Source organism: Ovis canadensis, chromosome 17 (assembly GCF_042477335.2).
Source record: "Ovis canadensis isolate MfBH-ARS-UI-01 breed Bighorn chromosome 17, ARS-UI_OviCan_v2, whole genome shotgun sequence".
Taxonomy (NCBI): Eukaryota; Metazoa; Chordata; class Mammalia; order Artiodactyla; family Bovidae; genus Ovis; species Ovis canadensis.
Genome location: NC_091261.1, coordinates 65,663,399 through 65,687,451, shown reverse-complemented (window position 1 = coordinate 65,687,451; position 24,053 = coordinate 65,663,399). Strand labels below are relative to the sequence as shown.

Genomic DNA, 24,053 nt, shown 5'->3' with positions numbered 1-24,053 from the left:
TGGGGATGACAGAAATGGTCTAGAATTAGTGGTGTGATGATTGTACAACTTTGTGAATATACTAAAAATCACTTTAAAATGGAAAGTTTTATATATGTGAATTTTATCTCAACTTTTAAAAATTGTCCATAATATTTTTTTAATAAAGAATATTATTTGTGTTAGTAAAGTTGAGTATGTATCTATTCCAGATGGATGAAACTGTGCCTAGAGCCCCAAAATGAATATTTTTGTTTTAAATATTAACCCTTAATCCTTATCCTAATACTTAATTCCCTTTTGATAGCAATTTGTATCAGTAATTGCTCTGATCTCCCACCCTCCGCGGGAAGCATTCCTGTAACATGTGCTCATTTGAATAAAGTAGTAGACCCAGCTCTGTTATACTTTTAATATTTCCTCTTTTAAAGTAGCCCTAAAGGTCTTTTCAGCTTGAATTCCACTTGATAGGAATAAATTCAATTAGATTGTTCTGTCATTAGATTAGGTAAAATAAAAATCGGCAAAGGGGACTTTCTCTGGTGGTCCAGTGGTTAAGACCCTGCTCCCAATGCAGGGGACCTGGGCGTTCAGTCCTTGGTTGGGAAGCTAAGATCCCACAGGCTAAGTGGCATGGGCCAAAAAAAAAAGTCAGTCTACTCTTTTGCCAGGTATTCTGCAAGGCCTCAGTTTTAGGAATTCCTTTCTCTAAATGAACATGGCTTCTTGAGATTTTCAAATATCTGCTCTTCAGGGATCGTAGATGAATGTGACTTTTCTCGGTGTGTTTTTATTTATATGCCTCAATAGTCCCCTAGTTGGCAGGGCTTGGGTCAGACATTGCTGTGTTAGAGGTGTTTTTTTTGACCACCTAGATCCTTATGCCCTTCATACTCTGTTCTTTCACAGCCATTGGTAATTACAACCATTTTATAAGCATTGGTAATTAACAGTTTTTAAAAGTTTCAAGTTTGGGGGGACTGCCCTGGTGGTCCAGTGGCTAAGATTGTGTACTTCCAGTGCAGGAGCCCTGAGTTTGATCCCTGGTCAGGGAGCTAGATCCCACATGCCACAGCTAAAACCTGCTGTGGCCAAATAAATAAATATTTTTAAAAATAATAATAAATGAAAAATTTGAATTTTGTATCTCTCTCTACTAGACGCTAAGCTCTGTGAGGAAAGGGACAGATTTTGTGTTTTGCAACTTAACTGAATCTGTCTTTGCTCACCGTAGTCCCACACCTAGAACATTGTCTAGCTCACAAAGCAGGGACTTAATAAGTATGTACTAAATAAATAAAAATCACTGTTGTTGATACTATTGTCACATAGTGGAAAGTGTTGAGTTTTAATTTACTCTATGGAAAATCATTCAGATACACTGCTGCTTTTCTTCCTTTGTGTTCTGTTATGGTCATGGCCATTTAGAGTTAGAGCAAGGAGTCTGGTAACATGAGATTCTGGCAGCAGTCTCCCTTCCTCCAATGTCAGCACTGTGAGGGCAGGGATCTTCATCTGCTTTGTTCCCCTTGGTATTCGTAGTGCTTAGCACAGTCCTGGGACTCTAGGAAGCGACCAATTAATATTTGTTGCATGGATGAAAACCTCACCAAATTAGGTTGTTTTCACAAAGCAATCATATTGAGAACATCCTACCAGGAGTCAAAGAGTATCAGGAAAACTATTGCCTTAAAAAAGAAAAATTAGAACCTGTGGATGACGAGTGAGGCTCACTCAGGGTGTTTCCCTGTAGGGCGCCAGCCTCCCTGTGATGGACCTGACAGAGCTGCCCAAGTGCACGGTGTGTCTGGAGCGCATGGACGAGTCCGTGAACGGCATCCTCACCACCTTATGTAACCACAGCTTCCACAGCCAGTGTCTGCAGCGCTGGGACGACACAACGTGAGTGCAGGGGCTCATCCCCCTCCCTGTCAGAGCTCGTTATTACTCTTTCCCAGAATTAAGAACAGCCACCCCCCAGAAAGAACCACTCCAAGTATTTGATTTTATAAACTTGGGTACCACAGTGGTGAGGTCACATGGAAGGGCCTTCTGTATTTCTTCTTTGCTTTTCCTCAGTTCACATGGGGTCAGCATCTGTAGACCAATTCCTTTTTAATATGCTGACTAATATCTTTGTGGAATGTCCCAAAACAGCATGAATCGTTCTCTCCTTCCAAGAGCCAGAGAATGAAAGGAGTAGGGGGTGGGGGAGTAAAGCTTAGCTTTTAGGCTCCTCTACTTAAAGGGCATCTGGGTCTAAAATCTTGTTTATTACTTGTACTTTATGTCTACCCTTGACTTTGGCTTTCTTATCAGAGTGCCGGGCTACACCCATCTGACGTTTTGGATTTATCATTATCGATGGCTTGGTGGCCAGTAGTAACAACAGTCACTAAGTATGAGGCACACACACACCTATGGTGTCCTGTTTCCTAATGCAGCACAGACCCTGTTTGTCTGAAAGGGAGCACTGTGCAAAGAACTGAGGTGTAACCTGTACTTTTACTTCCCCTGGTCAAAAGTTGCTGCTCCCTTTGCAGACTGCATTGTGAGTCTTAGCTAGAAAGGTAGATTGGACGCTGGCCACAAGGGTTTCCCAGTAGAGAAGAAGATGCAGAATCAAATAATCACACAGATAAACGAGGTTACAAAGGAACAACGTTGCAGCACCGTGACTAGAGAATAGGGCCCTGACCCCACCAGGCTTGTCCGAGAGGCAGCTCTCAGGGAAGAGGAATAGGAGTTAGCCAGGTGACCAGTGGAACCCAAGAGAAGATGGTGTGAGGGAGGGGTATACCCAGGAAGCAAAAGGTCACGTTCCAAAGCCCAGGAGTGAGGAGGGGTGAAAGTCCACAGGAGTCTCAGTTCTTTGCCCCCATGTGGCCAGCTTTCCAGAGCAGGGACCTTGTCTGGCTGTTCTCTGCTGTGCCCTCCATACTTAGGGGGAGACATAGTGTGTAGGAGGAGCTCAGTAAATATCTCTGAGCAAATATGTAGACCCTGGCTTTCCTGTGGTTTATTTAACCAGAAAATAATTTTGCCCTGGTTCTGTAGAGTCCTTGGTCAATTCTGTGGTATCATTTAGGAGTTCTTCAGAGAATTGTCCAGGTTTAAATTTGCCTGGAATAAAGCCACTCTGAGATGTGTGCATTCCATAAAGTGTTAGTCTGTATCTTGTGTCCTTCTGCTACCCCGTTTAAGTTCTGGATACTTCTTTGTTTCCCACCACTCCAATTTTACTCTGAGTAGACGTTAACTTTTTTTTTGGTTGCAGTGGGTCTTTGTTGCTGCATGCGGGCTTCTCATTGCGGGGGCTTCTCATTGCGGTGGCTTCTCTTGGAGAGCACAGGCTCTAGGCGTGTAGGTTTCAGTAGTTGTGGCACCCAGGCTTAGTTGTTCTGTGGCTTGTGGGATCCACCTGGACTAGGGATTGAACCTGTGTCCCCTTCATTGGCAAGCAGAGTCTTATCCACTGTGCCATCAGAAAGTCCCACATTAATTTTTATAAAACCATAGCATTTTCACATTTCCTCAGGGACCATCTTGTCCAACCTCCTCATTATTTATAGAGGAGGAGACCAAGGCCCAGAGGTGATGATCGGCATGCTTAGAGTGTCAGGACAAAGAATGCCAGAACTGGGACCAGAATTCAACCCACTGGGCAACCGCCTTCCAAACCATACAGTGCCTTTAGCAAGTGGGCTTTAAGCCTCTCTATAGATGGCTGGATGGCATCACTGACTCGATGGATGTGAGTCTGAGTGAACTCTGGGAGTTGGTGATGGACAGGGAGGTGTGGCGTGCTGCGATTCATGGGGTCACAAAGAGTCGGACACGACTGAGTGACTGAACTGAACTGAACTGATATGCACAGTGCTGAGAGGCAGAGAATCAAAACACAGATCCTCTTTAAGGACATTCAGTCTCCTAAGGGAGAATCACACATGTATGTGTACAATTCAAGGTAGAGATGAGAGATCGAGCTGGGTTGGTCCAGAAGGGCTGCTTACAGAAGACAGTATTGGTACCAGGCCTTGAAGGGTACTTTCTTGTCAGGGAATGACATTCTGAGAGGGTTTCCCCCAAATATCTCCTCAGGAAAATAAGGTAACAACTCATACTTATTTTTGAAGGGAAAGCAGGGAGAATTAATGAACTGTTATTTTTTAATAGACAGATGGGATGATATATCATGGAGTGCTAATTGTATGGTACAAATAAGTTAATTTTTGTAATTTACCCTCTTTTCTCCTTTTTGATTCTCAGGATCATACATTTCAAAAGATCATTCTGGCACAGCATTTAAAGTTAGATTTCAGAATTTGTTGTTGTTGTTGTTGTTTTAAATTATATTGATTTTTGACTGTGCTGGGTCTCCACTGCCACGTGGACTTTTCTTTAGTAAGGCATGGGCTCTAGGGCACGTGGGCTTCAGTAGTTTCAGCGTGTGGACTCAATACTTGCGGCTCCTGAGCTCTGGAGCAGAGGCTCAGTAGTTGTGGTGCGTGGGATTAGTTGCTCCAAGGCATGTGGGATCTTCCTCGATCAGGGATCGGACCTGTGTCTCCTGCAGTGGCAGGTGGGTTCTTTTACTACTGAGCCACCAGGGAAGCCCCAATTGTTGATTTCTTATCCCACAACTACTAACAGCCACCACATGGACCGAAGGGATGACACAGAGCTAGTTCCTACCTTTGACAAGACTGCTTGTGAGATCCTACCTGCAACTTTTGTTATTTTTTCAAATTTCTCCTGTCTTCTCTTTTGATCCTAAAAAAAGAAACAGGCTAAATCCTTTAGTATTCTCTTGACAAACATAGTCCTTATCTGTGACAAGAACTTAGTGTTCTTCCTGCATATTTCCTTTCCTTGATTTTATTTATTCAGTTGAGTAACAGATTGATTCTAGTTATATCTTGAGCATTGGTGGTGCTAGTTCACTTAGCCTCAGCTGTAACCCTCTTTCTATCATGTTTGCCCATCAAACACAAATATTCATGGCTAGCACTTAGTATTACTTTGTCTTGAGTTAAGGGTTAATATTAATAGATTTTTTTCAAAAATGTTTTTTGGTTTTATTGAAGTATAATTGACAGTCAAAATTGTATATATTTCTTCTTTTCCAGTCTGGATTCCTTTTATTTCTTTTTCCTCTCTGATTGCTGTGGCTAGGACTTCCAAAACTATGTTGAATAATAGTGGTGAGAGTGGGCACCCTTGTCTTGTTCCTGATTTTAGAAGAAATGCTTTCAGTTTTTCACCACTTAGGATAATGTTTGCTGTGGTTTTGTCATATATGGCCTTTCTTATGTTGAGGTATGTTCCTTCTGTGCCTACTTTCTGAAGAGTTTCTGTCATAAATGGGTGTTGAATTTTGTCAGAGGCTTTCTCTGCATCTATTGAGATGATCATATGATTTTTATCTCTCAATTTATTAATATGGTGTATCACATTGACTGATTTACATATATTGAAGAACCCTTGCATCCCTGGGATAAAGACCAATTGATCATGATGTATGATCTTTATAATGTGTTGTTGGATTCCGTTTGCTGGAATTTTGCTAGAATTTTGAGGATTTTTGTATCTGTGTTCATCAGTGATACTGGCCTGTAATTTTCTTTTTTTGTGGTATCATTGTCTGGTTTTGGTATCAGGGCGATGGTAGCCTCGTAGAATGAGTTTGGGAATTTTCCTTCCTTTTCAATTTTCTGGAAGAGTTATAGCAACATAGTTGTTAGCTCTTCTCCAAACTTTTGGTAGAATTTGCCTGTGAAGCCATCTGGCTCTGGGCTTTTGTTCATTGGGAGAGTTTTTATTACAGTTTCTATTTCCGTGCTTGTGATTGATTTGTTCATATTTTCTATTTCTTCCTAGTTCCGTTTTTCTAAGAATTTGTCCATTTCTTCCAACTTGTCCCAATTTATTGCCATACAGGTTTTAGTAGTAGTCTCTTATGATTCTTTGTATTTCTCTGTTGTCCACTGTAACTTCTCCTTTTTCATTTCTAATTTTATTGGTTTGAGTCTTCTCCCTTTTTTCTTGGTGAGTCTGGTTACTGGTTTGTCAGTTTTATCTTCTCAAAGAACCAGCTTTTAGTTTTATTGATCTTATATGAAGTCTAGAAAGATAGTACTGATGATCCTACGTGCAGGGCAGCAGAAGAGACACAGATGTAGAGAACGGACTTTTGGACACAATGGCTAAAGAGAAGGTGGGATGATTTTAGAGAATAGCATTGAAACATACACATTATCATATGTAAAAAAGATAGCTAGTGGGAGTTTGCTCTGTGTCGCAGGGAAACCAAAGCCAGTGCTCTGTGACAGCAGGTGGGCTGGGGGCCAAGAAGGGAGGGGACAGTTGTATACCTACGACCAATTCATGTTAATGTATGGCAGAAACCATCACAATATTGTAATTAGCCTACAATTAAAAACAAAATATAAATAATTTAAAAATTGTATGTATTTAAGGTATACAACTGGATGACCTGATATACGTCAACATTGTTAAGTACACATCACAACCAAGCAAGTCAGCATATCCGTCACTTCACACCTTTACCATTTTACTTTTTTTTTTTCTTTTTTACTTTTCTTTCTATTTTTATTTTATGGTGAGACCATGCTCCGCCCTCTAAATTTCAGGAACACAATATAATATTGTCAGTTACAGTCAATATTGATGTACACCAGTTCTCCAGAACTTACTCATCTTGCATAACTGAAAGCTTGTAACTCTTGACCAGTATTTCCCCATTTCCCCCTTTTCCCAGCCCCTGGTAGCCACGTTTCCTCTCTGTATATCTATGAGTTTGGCCTCTGTGCCATGTTTATTGGCTTTTTGTAAATTGAAACGGTACTCACAAAGTGCTGATACCTTCTTCCAGGTGAACTTCATTGTATGATAAAATGTCATATGCATTTCATGAGTATATTAACATTTTTGTTTTAATTTAGTTAAATTTACTACAGAATTTAATTTCAACTCTTAGGAGCAACCTTGAGAGAACAGGGGTACATATTGGATGATTTAAAACTTTAGGAAGTGGAGATAAGGTAGATTGCAAGTAAAAATACATTATGGGTAACCAGACTTGAAAAAAATAACTTGTCTCAAGTCTCTAATTGTAACCTGTAAATATTTAGTTCTTTGATTACCTAAGCTTTAGGCAGAAGAGTGGAAAAAGATATGGGGCATATCAAGATTTCTCCCTTTTCTTCAGCTTTATCTTTTTTTTTTTTTTTTTTTTTCATTTTGTTTGAGAATAGCTTGGAAGTGTTTGTCTTTTGATTGATAGCCTTAGTTGTTATAAAAAATATTTTGTAAGAGAGGGAGTATATAAAATTGAACTTTTGACTTTGGGGTTCTGTAACAGCTGTCTTTTACATTTAATCTGTGTCATTATTTTTTTGGTGCTCTTTATAGATGTCCTGTTTGCCGATACTGTCAAACGCCAGAGCCAGTAGAAGAAAATAAGTGTTTCGAGTGTGGTGTTCAGGAAGTAAGTAACAAGTGGTGGAAAAGAATAATGTACACAACTTTAATTGTCTGGGATTTTCTTCTGCCCATTGTGACTTAAATTCTTTTCAATTCTTTTTGAGACAGATTTTTTTTCTCTGTCTGTTGAGGATCAGGCAAAAAAAAAAAATATATATACAAACTATTTTACTCCTACACAAAATACTTTATGCTTTCATTCTTTGGTGTTGGAAAAGGCTGAGATTTTTGTTGATAAGTTATTTTTCCTTGTTGTTTACATAGAGTTCCTTAGAATCCAGAGTGAAAAACTTAATTGACCCATAACAGCCTTTTGGGTGTTTTTAAAAGATATTTATTTATTTGGCTGCACTAGGCCTTAGTTGCGGCACTCAGGCTTAGTTATTAGTTACTCAGAGACATGTGGGATCTTAGTTCTGTGACCAAGGATCCAGCCTGAGGACCCTGCACTGGAAGGTGGATTCTTAACCACTGGACCACCAGGGAAGTCCCCTGGTTTGAATAAGGGGACTTATTTGAATTTGAAATAATTTGAATAAGTTTGAATAAGTCTCCTTATTCAGAACTCCTGTAGAAACATCTCTAAATCTCATCCCGCGTCAGGCCCCTCATACACCCCAATGTCATACACCTCATACACCAGGTCATGTAATTTTACATCACTAATGAAGACCTTACCTCCTTCCTGGCAGAACCTTTGGATTTGTTTAATATGTGGCCACATAGGATGTGGACGATATGTGAGTCGACATGCCTATAAGCACTTTGAGGAGACCCAACACACGTATGCCATGCAGCTCACCAACCATCGAGTCTGGGACTACGCTGGAGGTGAACACCACTCCTGTTTTCTAGTTTGGACTCATTCTATCTAAAAACATCTCTGTCGGAACCTCTCCACTTCCTTTCTCACAGCTTGAAATCTTCCTGACAGCTATGGCAAACTCCAGTTCTTCTGGTGGCCCATAGGGCCCTGTTTCATATGTTAATTGCCTGCATTGCCCAGGTTAAAGAGAGTTAATACTTACACTCCTGCCCTCTCACTCTTTTTTTAAAAATTCAAGTGATTTAAACCACTTTAAAAAAAAATATTGCACAGCATTTAATTTGCATCTGTGAAAACAAAAATTTTGTCCAAGTTAAAGGTTTATGGAGACCCTTTTCATTCTGAAAAACCATGCCTTGGTTGACTTGTTCTTTTCTTTAGATAATTATGTCCATCGACTGGTTGCAAGTAAAACAGATGGAAAGCTAGTACAGTATGAATGTGAGGGTGATACTTGCCAGGAGGAGAAAATAGATGCCTTACAGTTAGAGGTAAGATATTATTAATCACTAAATACCTACGTCTGCTGCTTTTTACTATTCTAACTTGAAAGGTTGTTTGGGCTTTAATTTTGCCATTTTCCCGCTGTGTTAGCTTTTGTTTTAAATATCTATATTGCTCTGAAGGATTCTTAAAATACTTTTATTTCATCTGATTTTCTTCTTTGGAAATCTGAAGTTTCATTGAGCCTTATAATTTTCAACATTATGTTCCTAGTTTTCTCAGATTCAGTATTAGGGTTATCCTCTGTAGCTGTGATAAAACTAGAAGTTAAGAATCTTCCTGTTGGCATCACAGTAGCAGTCGAAAATGGAGCAAACTTGGTCAGGATGAGGAGTCCCCAATAGCATCTTTCCATGCCGAGAAGCTTTTTTGTATATGTTGAGTTGACATTTACTAATTGGATAAAGATAAAGCCTTATATAGATAAAACCATTTTTGGATATTCACATAAGTGAAGAAACAACAAAATTTGCACAGTTGGTGGTTTTTCTCATAGCAGTAAACTTTATATAACTATAAACTTGATGTAAATTTTTTATTAAGGAAGGAAAAGTTTAACATGAGTCCTATTTTATATAAGTTTCAAAACAATTACTTTAAAAACAAATACCTTAACCATTGGAGGAAGTGGACATTTGAAAACTTGCTCATCTCCAGGTGTTTAAAGTCAGTGAAATGGCCTAAAATAGAGCTGAAGTTGTTACCATTAATATATTGTATTGACATGAAAAAAGTTCCAGTCTTTAGTGTTAAGTTTTTAGTAACTCTTACAAATTAAGTATGTTCATTCAGTGAATACCTATAGAGGATTGCTGTCTGTCAGCTACTCTTCCATGTGCTACTCTTCTATTTAACTTAGCATTAAATGGACTCCCTGCCCTCCTGGAGCATACATTCTAGTGACATACATTCTCCCAAATTGTCCCTTCTTTCTGTGGCTCTTTCATTCTCTTCTGTGGCCTGCAAAGATGAGTAGATCTCCAGTCTCCTGGAATGATCTTTTCCAAAATACAAAATGTGATCTTGCCACTCTTTGGCTCACATTTCTAGATGTGATACCCCAGAACTCTGCATAGGCCCCAGCTCACCACACCCTACATTCCAGCCTCACTGGCCTTACTTCATGGCTGCGATAATCCTAAACGTCCACAGCATCACATTTCTCTGGAATCTCTCTGTCTCCTCCTCCTGTCTGTCTGTCAAGGTGTCAAGGGTCCTCTCAAATCTCACCTTCTGTCAGAAATCCTATTGGATCCTACTGTCATAAGCCATCTGTCCTTTCTCTGTAGTTACACAGCACTGTTCATACATTCGTGCACTTGGGTAGCAAACTTTTCTTGACATCCAGGATGTGCCAGGCACCAACGGCACAAAAATAAAGATACAGCCTTGCTTTCAAAGAGTTCACAGTCCAGTCAAGGAGAGAGCCTGGTAAAAGGCTGATTAAGTGCTAATGTCATAAGTGCTATTAATGATAGGCACAGTGGGAGCCAAGAGGGGCAATTAACCCAAGGCTGGAAGTGATAGGGACAGCTTCCTGAAGGGGTAGCTGGATTAGCTGATTTGAGTTATACTCGATTTAAAACCATGTGGTTCTTCTTGAAGTCAGCTTGAACAGAAACAAGGGTTTTTTTAAATTGTACATTTCTCTGTCCCTAACTAGATTGATTGTAAGCTCCCAGAGGGGACTAAAGTATAATTGTCATCTCTGTGTTCCCCTAATTTATTGAGTAGAGTGGAACCAAGGTGTAATATACATTCTGAATGTTCCTCTTACTCTTCTTCAGGTCATTAAAAATCAGGTTTTAATTGACTTTCAGAGACTGACAATGGTAACTTATGTTTTGGTGTCCATTCTCTGTGTTTTTGTAGTATTCATATTTACTAACAAGCCAGCTGGAGTCACAACGAATCTACTGGGAAAACAAGATAGTCCGGATAGAGAAGGACACAGCAGAGGAAGTAAGTTTCTCATTTGATGACTGCTGAAATGCCACATGCTAGGACAGCCTGCTGTTGGGTGGGAGAAGGCAGAGTACAGGGGAAAAGGGATCTTATAATCTTTCTTTTTAGTCTGATCTATAGGTAGAGAGCTGGTTTACCTCTAAAAAAGAAACCTTTGTTTTATGTCAGTTAAATCTCAACAAAGGTGGAGGCTAGTAAGGGTAGAAAAAAGAAGAGATTTGGAATCGCTTGGCTCACTCCAGTGACCTAACTTGATCAAGGTTCCAATAAACACCTGACTTGCCATTATACTGGAGACTTAGCCTCTGAAGGCTGTATAAGGAAACAACTTCCAGACAACAATGAGAGTGAAATTAGTCAAAAAGAGGAAAAGGAAGAAGAGACAAAAATACACTTATTGCAAATGTAATCAACTAAGCATAATTGAAGAGAAGGGAAGTGGACATATATTCTTACCTAGGATTAGTAAATCAAGATTTTATTGTGTGCTGAGCCCTGCACACAATCTTATTGTGTGCTGAGCCCTACTCTATACTAAGTTAAGAAATCAGACACTTGGTATGTACTTAAAAAAAAGAAAGAAAGAAAGAAACCTTGGATTTAAAGCCTTAAGTATTTTGGTATTTTGAGGTTGGGATGTTGTTTGTTTGTACTCAGTCAGGTTTTCTAGTGGCTTGTGCAATTCCATTTGAAAAATAGAAGTATGTGCATGAGAGTTTGTAATTTGAGTCAGCCAAGTGGTTTGTCAACTTGGGAACAGCTGCTTTGGGGAGCTGAATATGGGCTCCTAAGGCAACAAGATGGTGCTTTAAAATTGAAGGGAATAAAATTAGGCAGAGATGCTAGAGTGGTCAGCATGGCACCTTGTTGGTCTCAGGCAGTGGTCTTGAAAATTTAACAAGATAATCCTTTAAAGAAGAGGCCATTCACTATTCCAGTGGGTAGAAGAGAAAAGTGATGTGATTTGGCAGAAGCCCAGCCCAGAGTGGCCCAGAGCTCCACCAACTTGGTTTTCCCTTGTCTCCAGCATGTACAAGGAAACCTGAGGGTACCAGAGAAAGGAGTTTGAAAACCAGTGAGCACCTGAGTGTTCATGTATAACTGGGGCTCTGGGAACCATTCTCCGGATCTAGGGACAATGATTCCCTTAGTCTTAAATAAAGGCTTTTAAATTTAAATCATTGATTTAAATGGTTATTTTTAAAATGCTTATTTTAGTACCTTTGTGAATCTCCACCAGTAACTGGGTCTTCAGATGGGGAACTACAGAGCCAGATATGGGGCTCTTCTCTGTGGTAGCTGGTATTATCCTAGAGCTTAGCAGGCAGGGCCAACCTGTCACTTTATGCCAGGCTCAAGGGTCCCAGTTTCTGAACATGCGTACAAATGAGAAGAAATCAGGTCTCTTTCATTAAGGCATAGTGTGCGCATACTCAGTCGTGTCTGAGTCTTTGCAACCTCATGGACTGTAGCCCACCAGGATCCTCTATCCATGGAACTTTCCAGGCAAGAATACTGGAATGGGTTGCCATTTCCTATGCCAGAGGATCTTCCCGATACAGGGCTCGAACCTGCATCTCCTGTGTCTCCTGCACTGGCAGGCAAATTCTTTACCCACAGCAGCACTTGGGATGCCCCCAGCTTTATAATAATCTCTCTCAAAAAGTTCATGATGCAGTTCTTACAAGAACCTTCTAAGCAACGGCAGTGCCTTTCTAGAGGGGCTTGATTGGAGGCCACATGGGAAGGAGGTACCTCTGACAGCACTTGAGAGGCAGAGCAGGAGGAGCACCAGCAATGCCATGCAGCCTCACTAATGAGTTTTTCTATGGGCTGTCCCAGTGTGACCACCTAAAGTGCTTTGTACAGACCCTTGAGAACTTAGCTCACGATCCTCTCTGCCTTTTAAGATTCTTGAGGATTAACTGCATTCCCTAACACATGCCCATGGAAACCAAACTAAAAATGTGAAACTGTGTTTACTTCTAGGTAGGGATAAGGTTGCGGCCAATGCAGCCCTAAATACAAAGCTTGGAAAGGATATTTTGTGTTCTAGTGAAAGAGGTCAGTTAATGGGTGATGTAAGCCTTTTGTTCCTGCCTCTGTCCTCCTGACCAGTCCTCTGTCCGTTGGCACATCCAGCCATGGTGCACGTGCAAAGGAGAAACAGTGATAGTGAGTCTCACGGGCAGAGATTCTTGGTCATGGGACTCATAGAAAGTTAATGTAGGGGAGCAGAGGGGCTGAAGATTGAGATCCACTGTGGACTTCTACAATACTATTCCAGTCCCTCGCCGCCTTAGTGCAGTTATTACAGCGTGAGCAAAGTTTGTTCTGCAGAATGAAGCTCATACCCATTTGAAGGTTCCTAGTTTTAGTGGGCCATGTATGAAGAGCATAGAGTAGGTCATCTATACAGGTGAATTCTCCCAGATACCACTTTTTTTCTGGAATTCCTTAAGTGGTCCAGTGGTTAGGACTCTGCAGTTTCACTGACAAAGGGGATGAGTTTAATCCCTGTTCGGGGAACTGAAATCCCACAAGTTGCATGACACAGCTTAGAAAAAAAAAGATAAATCTTTTCTTTTAAGCCTCTAGCTCCATATATAAATTGCTGTTTTCCAGTTGTAGATTGTGAACTGAGTTTGGTGGGCCACAGCTGGTAGTTTTATTAAACAGCATGGGATAGATATCAGAGTGAATCGTTTAATATTACTTCATGAAACTTCTGTTTCAGGAGTGTGTGTGTGTGTGTGTGTGTGTGTGTGTGTGTGTATGAAGTGTTTCTTAATGCAGCCTAATGGTCAGAAATGTTTTTTAAATCACTAGTTTAAACCATCATAACATTTATCTCTAGCAATATTAAAAACCTTTTTGAGGTCACTTAGTATTTTTCATCTTGATTTAAATGTGTTTGGTTTTAGTCACCAAAACATTGGTTTGGTTTCTTTTGATGGTTATTTCTGTCCTCTCCAGTTTCCCTGAACTGATTGGAGTAACTTTAAGAGCAAAAGGTCAAAAGGATCTCATGGTCTTATTTTAAAAACAGTATTGAGGAGAAAATTAATACCGAATAGAATTAGAGTAATTTGAAAGCTATTTTTATTTTTATGACATAGCAGAACTTTTAGAAATCTCCTTTTAATTGCATGTTCTTCCAACTTAATAATGTTGGCTCTAAAGTTAATTACTACAAAGCAGTTATTCTTATTTTTTTAAAAAAGAGGGAGCAGCGCAGTTAGAGACCTGCTAGGCAGGCCATATGGCAAATGTTGAAAAAGAAAGCGTTAAAAGCGTTTTTTCTGGCATGATGGATGTTGCATGAGTATATGCTGAGAGTTTAGATCTTGCCCAGAGGTCACTTTTCCTTTGTTATTGAGCTTTGGCCCACTGTCTGGTGCAGAGAGAGGTTTAGAACTTGGCTTTGAACCCAAACTTGGGGTCCAGTCCTGGACTCACATCACTCTAGCTGGGTGACCTTGGGGTGTATTGCCTCACTTTTCTCAAGCCTCAGTTTCTGTAAAAAGTTTATACACCTAAGTCATAGGCTTGTAATAAAGAATAAAAGGCAAAAAAGAGAATAAATGAGATACTACCTATAAGACACCTAGCCAATGCCTGAGCCATAGGATTTAAACTCTCAGTCACTTCCATTTCCTATTATTAATACCCCATGACCCACCTATCTTCTTCCTGTCTTTAGACCAGTGGTGTTGAGGCATACGTTTTTAAGAGAGTGTAATATGAATTCTTTCTGTAAATTGCCTTTATATAAACTCAGTAAAATAAGAACTGCTTATGTTGCATGTGACTTCAGAGTACATGAGAATATTAATAATGAGTTTGGAGGGGAAAGAATACCAAACAGCTAGAATCACCTGTTACAAGTACCTTTGGATTATTTGGATAATACAGTTGACCCTTAAACAGCATGGGTTTGAACTGCACTTACATGTGGAGTTTTTTCAATGGATGCCTACTGTAGTATTACAGGAACCACAGATGGTTGAATCTACAGATGAGAACCTCAGATACAGAGCACTGATGATAAAGTTATACTTGAATTTTCGACTTCAAGGAGGGTTGAGTTCCCTAACCCCCGTGTCGTTCAAGGGTCAAGTGTAATTTTAGAATATGATCTCAAGAGGTAAAAAACAGTAGTGAGTTAAGAATGGGAGAGTCTTGTCCTCCTACACTATTGATAGGAAAGTAAATTGGTGCAGTCACTATGGAAGACAGAATGGCAGTTCCTTAAAAAAAATTAAAAATAGAGCTACCATATGATCATGCAATCCCACTCTTGGACATATATCTGAAAAAGACATAAACTCTAATCAGAAAAGATAAATGCACCCTAGTGTTCATAGCAGCACTATTTATAATAGCCAACACAAATAGAAGAAACCTAAATGTCCATCAGCAGATAAATAGATGAAGATGTGGTACATACATACAATGGAATACTACTCAGCCATAAAAAAAAGAATGAAATAATACCATTTGCAGTAGTATGAATGGACCTAGAGATTATCATATTAAATAAAGTAAGTCAAAGACAAGACAAATATATGATTGTCAGTTACATCCAAATCTTAAAAAATAATACAAATGAATCTATTTACAAAAAAGAAACAGGCTCACAGATATGGAAAATAAATTTATATTTACCAAAGAGGATGGGAAGGGGAGTGTGGAATTAACTGATAGACACTACTGTATTTGAAATAGATAAGCAACAAGGATGTACTATATAACACAGGGAATCATATTCAATATCTTATAATAACCTATAATGGAAAATAATCTGAAAAATATATATGTATAACTGGATCACTTTGCTGTACACATGAAACTACCACAGTATTACAAATCAGCTACATTTCAATTAAAAGAAAAAAAAGAATGGGAGATTCTGGTCTGGCTTCTGACAAAACCATCTCTTGCTCTGTAGCCTGAAGCTCTTTACCTTCTAGCATTTTCACTCAACATTCAGTAGCTTTTGATCCCTCTTCATCCTGGTTGAGAGAAATGGTAAGAAAAAAAAGAGTTCTCAAAATATTTACTCCTGTTGCAGAAATTCTTTCAGATAATGGTCTCACCTTTTCTTAAGTTTGGTTTGTCAAAGACAAGTAGTCGAGAGGTGAAAATTGTAAAGTTAGCCCCAGAGGCCACACAGCTTTGTCTTTGAAATAAAACTGATCTCTGTTTACTGTTTCAGATTAACAACATGAAGACCAAATTTAAAGAAACAATTGAGAAATGTGATAATCTGGAGCACAGACTAAATGATCTCCTGAAAGAAAAGCAGTCTGTGGAAAGAAAGTAGGTATAACTGACCTGTGCTCTTAATTAGCTGTTTTATTCTAACAGGCTCCATAAACAGAGAATCTCCTTTAGTCCCATGGACATACACTCATTATTGTCAAGTGTGTGTGTATGACCAAGTTTTCAAGGGTCTCCCTATATATGGAGCAGACCTACTGTGACTTCCTATTTACGAAAAAACTCAGTGTTTCATGCCAGATGGATGCTGTGTGGAATACAGGACTCTCCCCTGATGACAGTGCTTATGCTTGCACAAGTGTCTCCTGTTTTTGCCTGTAGAAAGCTATCTCCCTTTGCCCAGAGCTGCTCTGAGCCGTGGTGACTGAGAAATGGCAGTTAGGAAAGACACATCTAAGCTGGAGATGGTGTGTCTTCTGGCTTTGCTTGGGAATTAAAGGCCAAAGATACTGAATATGGAGCGAAAAGCTCATCAACAACATGGCAGGAACATTCTCTGCTACTATTATTTGGGAAGATAATTGCTATTAAATGAAACTGCTTTTCTAGCTTAAGTTAGACTCACAAAAATAATTGGATTTTTTGCCTCCAGACAAATGGATAAAAAATAAAGGGGATAATTGTCCTTTAAGAAGGTGTTTTGGTTTGTGTTTTTTTAATCTTTTATTTTGGAATAAATTTAAGGTTTAAAAAAAGGTTGCAACGATAGTTCTAAGAATTTCCATACACCTTTCACCTGTTTTCCCCCATAGCAAATAACTGGATATTTTTAGTAGTGTGGGGGTGTGTTTATGTGGTAAAGTCTGTGTTACATAGATTTTGCCATATTAATCATTTTAAGTATACCAGTCAGTGACATGAAGTGTCTTCACAGTGTGCAACTATGATTCTAGAATTTTTCATCACTCCAACAGAAACTCTTCACCAAGGGGGTTAACTGTTGTGAAAACAACACTACAACATAAATAGAAATAAAAATAAAAAAGTCTCTATTATACTTTCAGTGCCCTAACTAATTGAACTGTTGCAAAGAATTTAAAAGTTAAAACTGAAAGTTTTCTTTCACTGCCAACCTCTAGGATCTAATGCCTGATGATCTGAGGTAGAGCTGATATAATAATAATACAAAAAGTGCACAATAAATGTAGTGCACTTGAAACATCCTGAAACAGCCCCCCGTCCCCCCTCACTTCCTGGTCCATGGAAAAACTGTCTTCCATGAAATCAGTCCCTGGTGCCAAAAAGGTTGGGGACCACTGATCTAGAGGTTCTTAATGGCACCAGTGAATACTTCTTGTTCCAGCTCTTTTACTGTACCTGTATAAACACCTCACATATATCTTTTTTTCTACAAAAATTGAATAATATTAGGTATTCTGTTTGGTAAAATATTCTGTTTGGGAGGTTTTTTGTTTTTTGTTTTTTCCCTTTGGACTGGCACACCTAGATCTATACCTTGTAACATGTATGAAAATCATAATAATTTTAACCAGTTCCCCTTGATGGACATGTTTTACTACTATAAACAATGTTGCAATAAACACCTTTCTCCATATGTCATTTAGTGCAACCCTGAATATTTTATAGGATAAATTCTTGGAAGTAGAATAGCTATGTCAGAGGGCGGGTGAAATTTTAATTTTCATAGATGTTGCCAAGTTGACTTCCATTGAGTGTGTATCAGTTCACACTCCAGTGCCACCATGTGGGAGTGCCCCTTTTTCCCACATCTGAGCTCTCTGGCATTCTGATACATAAAAATGGTATTTCAAGTGGTGTTTTAATTTGTCATTCTTTACTTGTAAGATTGAGCATCATATAAGGCACTCCCTCTTCTTGAAGACTCTTCTCCAGCAAATGCAGTGAGGTCAGAGCACTTGACTCTTTAAGAATGTCACTTTTCCTCATAACTTCTTTATCATAGTTGTCATCTCTAGGCCACTCATGTAAACAACACAGAGAAGCAGTAGACATTTTAGCATGAATCACAAAATAGTTTCTGCTATTGAAAAATCTCTGATCCTTAAATATTGTCCTGAAGCTACACTTGAGGTAACCGAAGCAGAATTCTGATTTCAGGTGGCTGTGGCAATGCCAGCAGACCCCCTGGCCATGGGAGGGAGGAGTCTGCCGTGAGTGGATTCTGAGGTCATGTTCTCTGTTCAGTCTCAGGGCAGAAAGGGGCTCTGTCAGCAAATGGGAACCGTGCATTGTCTCCCTTTGTTTTTGTGAAAGGTGCACTCAGCTAAACACTAAAGTGGCCAGACTCACCACGGAGCTCAAAGAGGAGCAGGAAATGAACAAGTGTTTGCGAGCCAATCAAGTCCTCCTACAGAACAAGCTGAAGGAGGAGGAGAGGGTGTTAAAAGAGACCTGCGACCAGAAGGACCTGCAGATCACCGAGATCCAGGAGCAGCTGCGGGATGTCATGTTCTACCTGGAGACGCAGCAGAAAATCAACCACCTGCCCGCTGAGACCCGGCAGGAAATCCAGGAGGGACAGATCAACATTGCCATGGCCTCAGCCTCCAGCCCCCCGTCTTCTGGGGGCAGTGGGAAGCTGTCCTCCAGGAAGGGCCGCAGCAAGAGGGGCAAGTGATCTTCAGAGAAGTGCACTTCCCCAGGACTGTTCTCCCTGGCACAGCGAAGGCGTGCTGGGGCCTTCAGCTAACTATGAGTGTGGACCCTGAATAAGTATAAGTCAGGATCAAGCCACAGTTGTTCGGATCTTTCATTTGCTAGTGTGTGGTGTAACGACCGTAGAGGGCTGACGACCAGGAGAGCTGAGGGAAACAGGCAGTGTTTTCAAAGGTGGCTGCTTTTCTCAACCATGATAGTTCACTAACCTCAGACATTCTGATGACCATTTTGCCTTCCTACTTGATAGATGCTCCAACGCTGCTGTGCATTTTTCCGTTGTATTTATTGAGTTGGTGTATTTGACTTTCAGTTCTGGGGTCAGTTTAAGAGCTCGGATTTTTTTGTGTCCTCTGAAAGGTAATATTACCTCGTCCTAAGGCACCAAACCTGCCAGAAGTCACAGCAGTTGGTTGAGAGAGAGGCTCCTGTTGCCCACTAAGGATTGATGAAAATGCCCTAGCATTAGTCTCATATCATTGGCATCACTTCTTGCCTCTGGGGAATTGAAGAAATAGTTAAATGTTACATGAAAAGAGGCTAGGTCTGTAAACCCAGTACTGGCTTGTCACCAGCAGCCATCTCCTCTTGCTCTAGGCCTCGCCAGGAAAAACAAACAGCCTCTGGGCAGACTGAGTGGACCCAGTGTAGGAAAAATGGTGACGTCCCTACTTTGTTTATTTTTGATGCCTCCACAGCTCATTATGAACCTCAGAGAAGGAGGCTTAATTTTTGCTTTAAGACTCAAACCTCAGTGGATTTCCTAGCATCCAGCAAGAATAAACAGGCAGATTTATCATCCATGTGAAAAGGTATGAGCAAGGCCTCTGACTGGATGACTGTATTTTGTTGGGATCAGTATTTTCTGAGTGTTTACAAAAAACTGGGCTACGTGTTTAGGTTGTGACTAGAAGGAGCTTGGGCAGATCTGCAGTTAGGCTTTCAAGATATATCCAAAAGGCTGTTGCTAAATTCAAAAATTAGAATTTTAACAGAGACCCCTTTAAAACAGTCATGTAATGCTTATATGGGCCAACAGAGGGTCTGTGTACTTTTTCTAGAAACAGAAATGTCAAAAAAAAAAAATCTCGCAATATGTGGTAATTAAACAAAATTAAAGTAAGACCCGTGTTGGAATCTAGCTTCCAAAAGAGGTAGCTGTATAGGTTAACAAGACACACTGTTAAATGACGGATTTTCTTTTCTGTTTTTATAATTAGACAAAGTTTTCAAATGATCACACTTCAGAACTTGTTTTTAGCCTATGATTAGGCCTTATCCTCCAAAAGTCTTCATGTCACCTGTTCACACACCAACTGTATGGCTAATCACCATGCGTTTCTGTGGGGTCTGCCACAGCATTTCCCAAAGAACCTTGTAACTCTGCAACATGAATGTACTCAGACATTCTCAATTTTTTCTTAGGGCAAACCAATTCCACAAGTCCCCCTTGGACTTATATATATATATATATATGCAGGTATCTTAAAGCGAAAGTGGGAATGGGAAACTAACCTAATTCTCTTTCCTATAGAGATTCTATTTTATTTAAAATCTATTTTTACACTAGTTAGAATCCTGCTTTTTTGGCCAAGTACTTGTCGTGCATGTCTGACCTTGCAGAAGCTGGGGTGGATCGTAGCATACTAATTAAGAGAATTAGAAGTAGTTGACAAGCTTGCTTGCTCCTCATTTCTCTGTGATCACCTCTTGTCAAGCAGCTCTACTACCACTGGGAGAACAGATTTTTCTCAGTAAAGGTGAGATAAACACTATGAAAGGCTGTGCCCAGAGGAAGGAGCAAATAGGCAAATGTTTCCAAACTACTTGAAGGTTTAAAAAAAAAAAAAATGTTCCAGAAAGAAATCTTGTCAAGCTATGTAAAGAAAATGTTTAAAAAAAAACAGCCAATGAGTCATGTTTGAATTTGACAAAATTACATAAGGTAGAAACTCTTAGTGTTTTCTGCAGGATGGAAATGAACCACTTAACATATCCATACTACCTTGAACAATGAAACTGCATTAAAATAACCAACCTTGGAAATGATTCTGCCACGTGTGAAATCTGTGTCTCTCTCGTGGTTATTTTGCTTGGGGGCTTGTACCTGAATCATGTAAGAAAAAGTAACTGAACCAGATAGAGAAGAAGGTTGTCTGAATTGGGAGGCTTGGGTTAAGAGAAGACCCAGATGCACCATTCTCTTGCAAACTGTGGTAAAAAAAAAAAAAAAAAACAGTCAATTTCTACACCCAAGACTTTTTTCCAGGCCCTCTACAGAGCTATGGTGGTTTTGTTTTTGAAAACTGTCATAAATGTGACTCGTTCAGGATCCACCGTGTAAGATAAAGCACTGAAGCGACTCCCCGCTCCCTGATTGCTCAGTGAAGTTGCTCTCGGCTGAAAAAGGGATTTAAAGAGCCAGTCAGTAAGAATGTGGAGAACTTGGCAAATCACAAATGAACAACCTTCTGTCACTACTCCTCTCCTGGTGCAGTCAGGGTACACAAGCTACAAATACTACCCGTAAGATTTGGCTGCCATGTATGATGCCACATTGCTTGGGCTGGTGGCAGATTTTGGCTCATTGTGATCAAGTCCATGGGCTAATCTGGAAAAGAAAAGTCACTCTTAAAACATTTGAGGAAAGCTATTTTGTTTCCTCCAGAATAAAGTTGATTTAACTCTGTTGTAGTGATTCTGCTGTGTTACTTCCCTCTTGGCAGCAGAAGGGAAAAATTTCAGGAACTTTCTTGAGATCTAGCTCCTGTTCTTTAATGGCGCTGGGGGGTACATCTAAACCACCCAGAGACCTGGCCGGCATCTGAAGCAAGTTCAGGAAGCCACCGAGTATTCTCTGGCAGGCCTCTGCTGCTGGCCAGTCTTCATTCTTGCCTGTGAAAATTCCTGAAATGGGAGTCCTAGAATTCTCTGTAGTGGCTACGCCAACAGACGCAGCTTTTAAAGTTAAGATTTTTAAATGACAGAGTAAAGTCATAATAGCCTGTCCTCTGAGGAACCCTGAGTTCTACCCCAGAGCCAAAGCCCAATCTCCTCTGCGATGTGAAGTTATCTCCCCTCAAGGCAGTATTGCGGTCAGCCTGCAGCAGGCAAAAAGCATGCTTTGCATTCGTGCATTAGGGCACTTCGGGGAAGTTATATAAGACTTTTTACTTTTTTGGGGGGGTGGGGGGAAAGAGTGTGGTCTCTTTATCCTGATTAATGTTATAACTTCTTTACACCCTCTTCTCATTTTCTGAAGGTAGTGGTAACCGTTTACCACCTGACGGTAACCCTTTTTCTTGCTTCCCTGAAACTTACGTGCCCTCCCCAGAATGCTGTCATTTAGGACAACAGTTTCTATCAGACATGAATTTTGAAAGCTGGACTTCCAGAGGTGAAAACTATTTCAAAACCATTTTAGCTAGTGTACCTTTCCTGGACATTGACCAGCCTCTCACTGTAATTCTGGAAGCTTATAAGAGCCTGAAAGGTGGTCTGCAGTTGGTTTTTAATCTGGATTTTGAATTCTTTCTGCCTTAAGGCCAGGAAGAGATGAACAGTCTATCATGTTATACACAATGACTGTGGCCTTGGGGTCCTAATATTGAACTTCTTTGGGGCAGAAACTTCTCACTGGAATCAGCAGCAAAATGTGGTTTTGGCACCAGGCACGGAGCTGCGCTGGTGCAGACATTTGTTACTCTAAGGCTAATTACCGTTTCCGTACTGTAGTGGTTATCAAGTTCACCTCACAAGGCTAATTACCAAGCACACGTGAACTAAATCAGCTTTGCTTCTTTTCAGACTGTGTTCTAAATCCTCGACCCAAAACTCCTTTCAGATCCAACAGATCTTGAAATAATAAATGAAGAGAGGTTTGTCTGGGGCTGGGGAAAGGGAGGGTCCATCAAAGGGTGAAATCACCAGCAAGATCTTGGACCATGATGGTGTTTGACACCTAGGATGAATCTACCCTAGCACAACACTGACTCAAAAAAAAATCAAAGTGAGGGACTTCCCTGGTGGTCCAGTGGCCGAAACTCTGTGCTCTCAATGCAGGGGGCCCGGGTTTGATCCCTGGTCAGGGAACTAGGTCCCACAAGCCACAACTGAAAGATAACGCTTGCTGCAACAAGTTCCTGTGCAGGCAAAAAAAAAAAAAAGTGAGTCTATGGCACTGAATCGGAAAAACAGTTCTGACTTGCCCTCTGTGGAGACGTCTTTTGCCATCTTCTGCTGGGAAGAAGCTGCAAGTCCCAGAACAAACCTTCTACTTGATTTGTTTCCTCATTTAAAAAGAACAACTGAGATCCCTCCAGCTATATGGATTCCTGATTCTAAATTCTTCATTCTTTGGTTGTGGCCCAACGGGCTAAAAGTTCAGACATTTCCCTGGAGGGCCGAGAGAAGGCGAGTGCCATTAAGAGAAGGTGTTTCCACCACTTGAGAAACTTGGCTTGTATCACTTACATCATTACTGTTGTGCTTAAAACCAGCAGGCTGAGGCGCTAAATGAAAAAGAAGGAACGCAAACTCATTTCTGGGCAGAAGAACAGATCATGGAGAAAGACCTAGAAGTGAAGAAGAAGAAATGGAAAATTTCAGAAGGAATCAAGAGTTGCTGGCTTGGAGACACTCCAGCGGACAGCAAATTGGAACTTATCACACAAAGCCAGTGGGTCCTGCAGCAGCATTCTCCTGGAATTATCTTTTGTGAAGAACCTAGCCCTCATCGTAGCTGTGCCCACTCGCACATCCTGATTAGTTTATGCATGCTTGGAAACTCTGAGCCCAAAACCGCTCGCCAAAGTGACCGCAACAGAAGAGCCACGTCATAACTCCCCCACCTCCCCGCTCCACCTGTCCTTGGGGAAACAAATGAAAAGCCTGCTTTCGAAATGCACGCCTCAGGAAAACAGCCTTTCGGTTGCATTTGTTTCTATGCTGCGCAAAATCAACACTGACTGGCTTTGATCCCAAACAGGGCCAACTGCGGACATTGAGATTTCTGCAGCCTCCGGCAGCCCTCCCCACCCCCAGCACATTCAACTTCAATTACGTGGGAACAGGCCCGGGGCCGGGGGCTGCCGCCAGATTCTCCTGGCCCAGCCTAGGAGGCCCCGTGCTGTGGCCCAGAATCTTTCCTAAAAGTCTCCGCAGGATCGCTTGGTCACTGCCAATCCTGCACTTTCTGTTTGGCCAGATTCCTGGCTCTGTTTGACCAGAGTCAGGCGAAGGCTCTCTCCTGCTCCTTTTCCTCCTGTATGCCGGGATCTCCTCTCCCTGCAATCCCATGGCCTCTCACAGTTTTATGTAAATAAAGACATCCTGCTGCTTTTCAGAACCAGAA

The 24,053-nt window shown here is 40.7% G+C and overlaps 1 protein-coding gene and 1 long non-coding RNA gene across 2 annotated transcripts in view; one reads left to right on the top strand and one right to left on the bottom strand.

Annotated features, from left to right (window-relative positions):
• Positions 1–20,766, top strand: part of BRAP (BRCA1 associated protein) — a 31,601-nt gene extending 10,835 nt beyond the window's left edge. Inside the window, exons 6-12 of the mRNA XM_069557910.1 lie at positions 1,733–1,881; positions 7,414–7,489; positions 8,178–8,316; positions 8,693–8,802; positions 10,688–10,777; positions 15,999–16,102; positions 18,299–20,766. Of these exons, the coding sequence (XP_069414011.1) occupies positions 1,733–1,881; positions 7,414–7,489; positions 8,178–8,316; positions 8,693–8,802; positions 10,688–10,777; positions 15,999–16,102; positions 18,299–18,662 (1,032 nt within the window). The 3' untranslated portion in view covers positions 18,663–20,766. The remainder of the gene's footprint in view (positions 1–1,732; positions 1,882–7,413; positions 7,490–8,177; positions 8,317–8,692; positions 8,803–10,687; positions 10,778–15,998; positions 16,103–18,298) is intronic.
• On the bottom strand, positions 15,427–23,274 carry LOC138422663 (uncharacterized). The gene is made up of 3 exons (XR_011249968.1): positions 23,174–23,274; positions 20,739–21,100; positions 15,427–15,795 (listed from the first exon to the last, which is right to left on the bottom strand). It is a non-coding gene; the product is annotated as an uncharacterized lncRNA (long non-coding RNA).
• Positions 23,275–24,053: the final 779 nt, after the last annotated feature.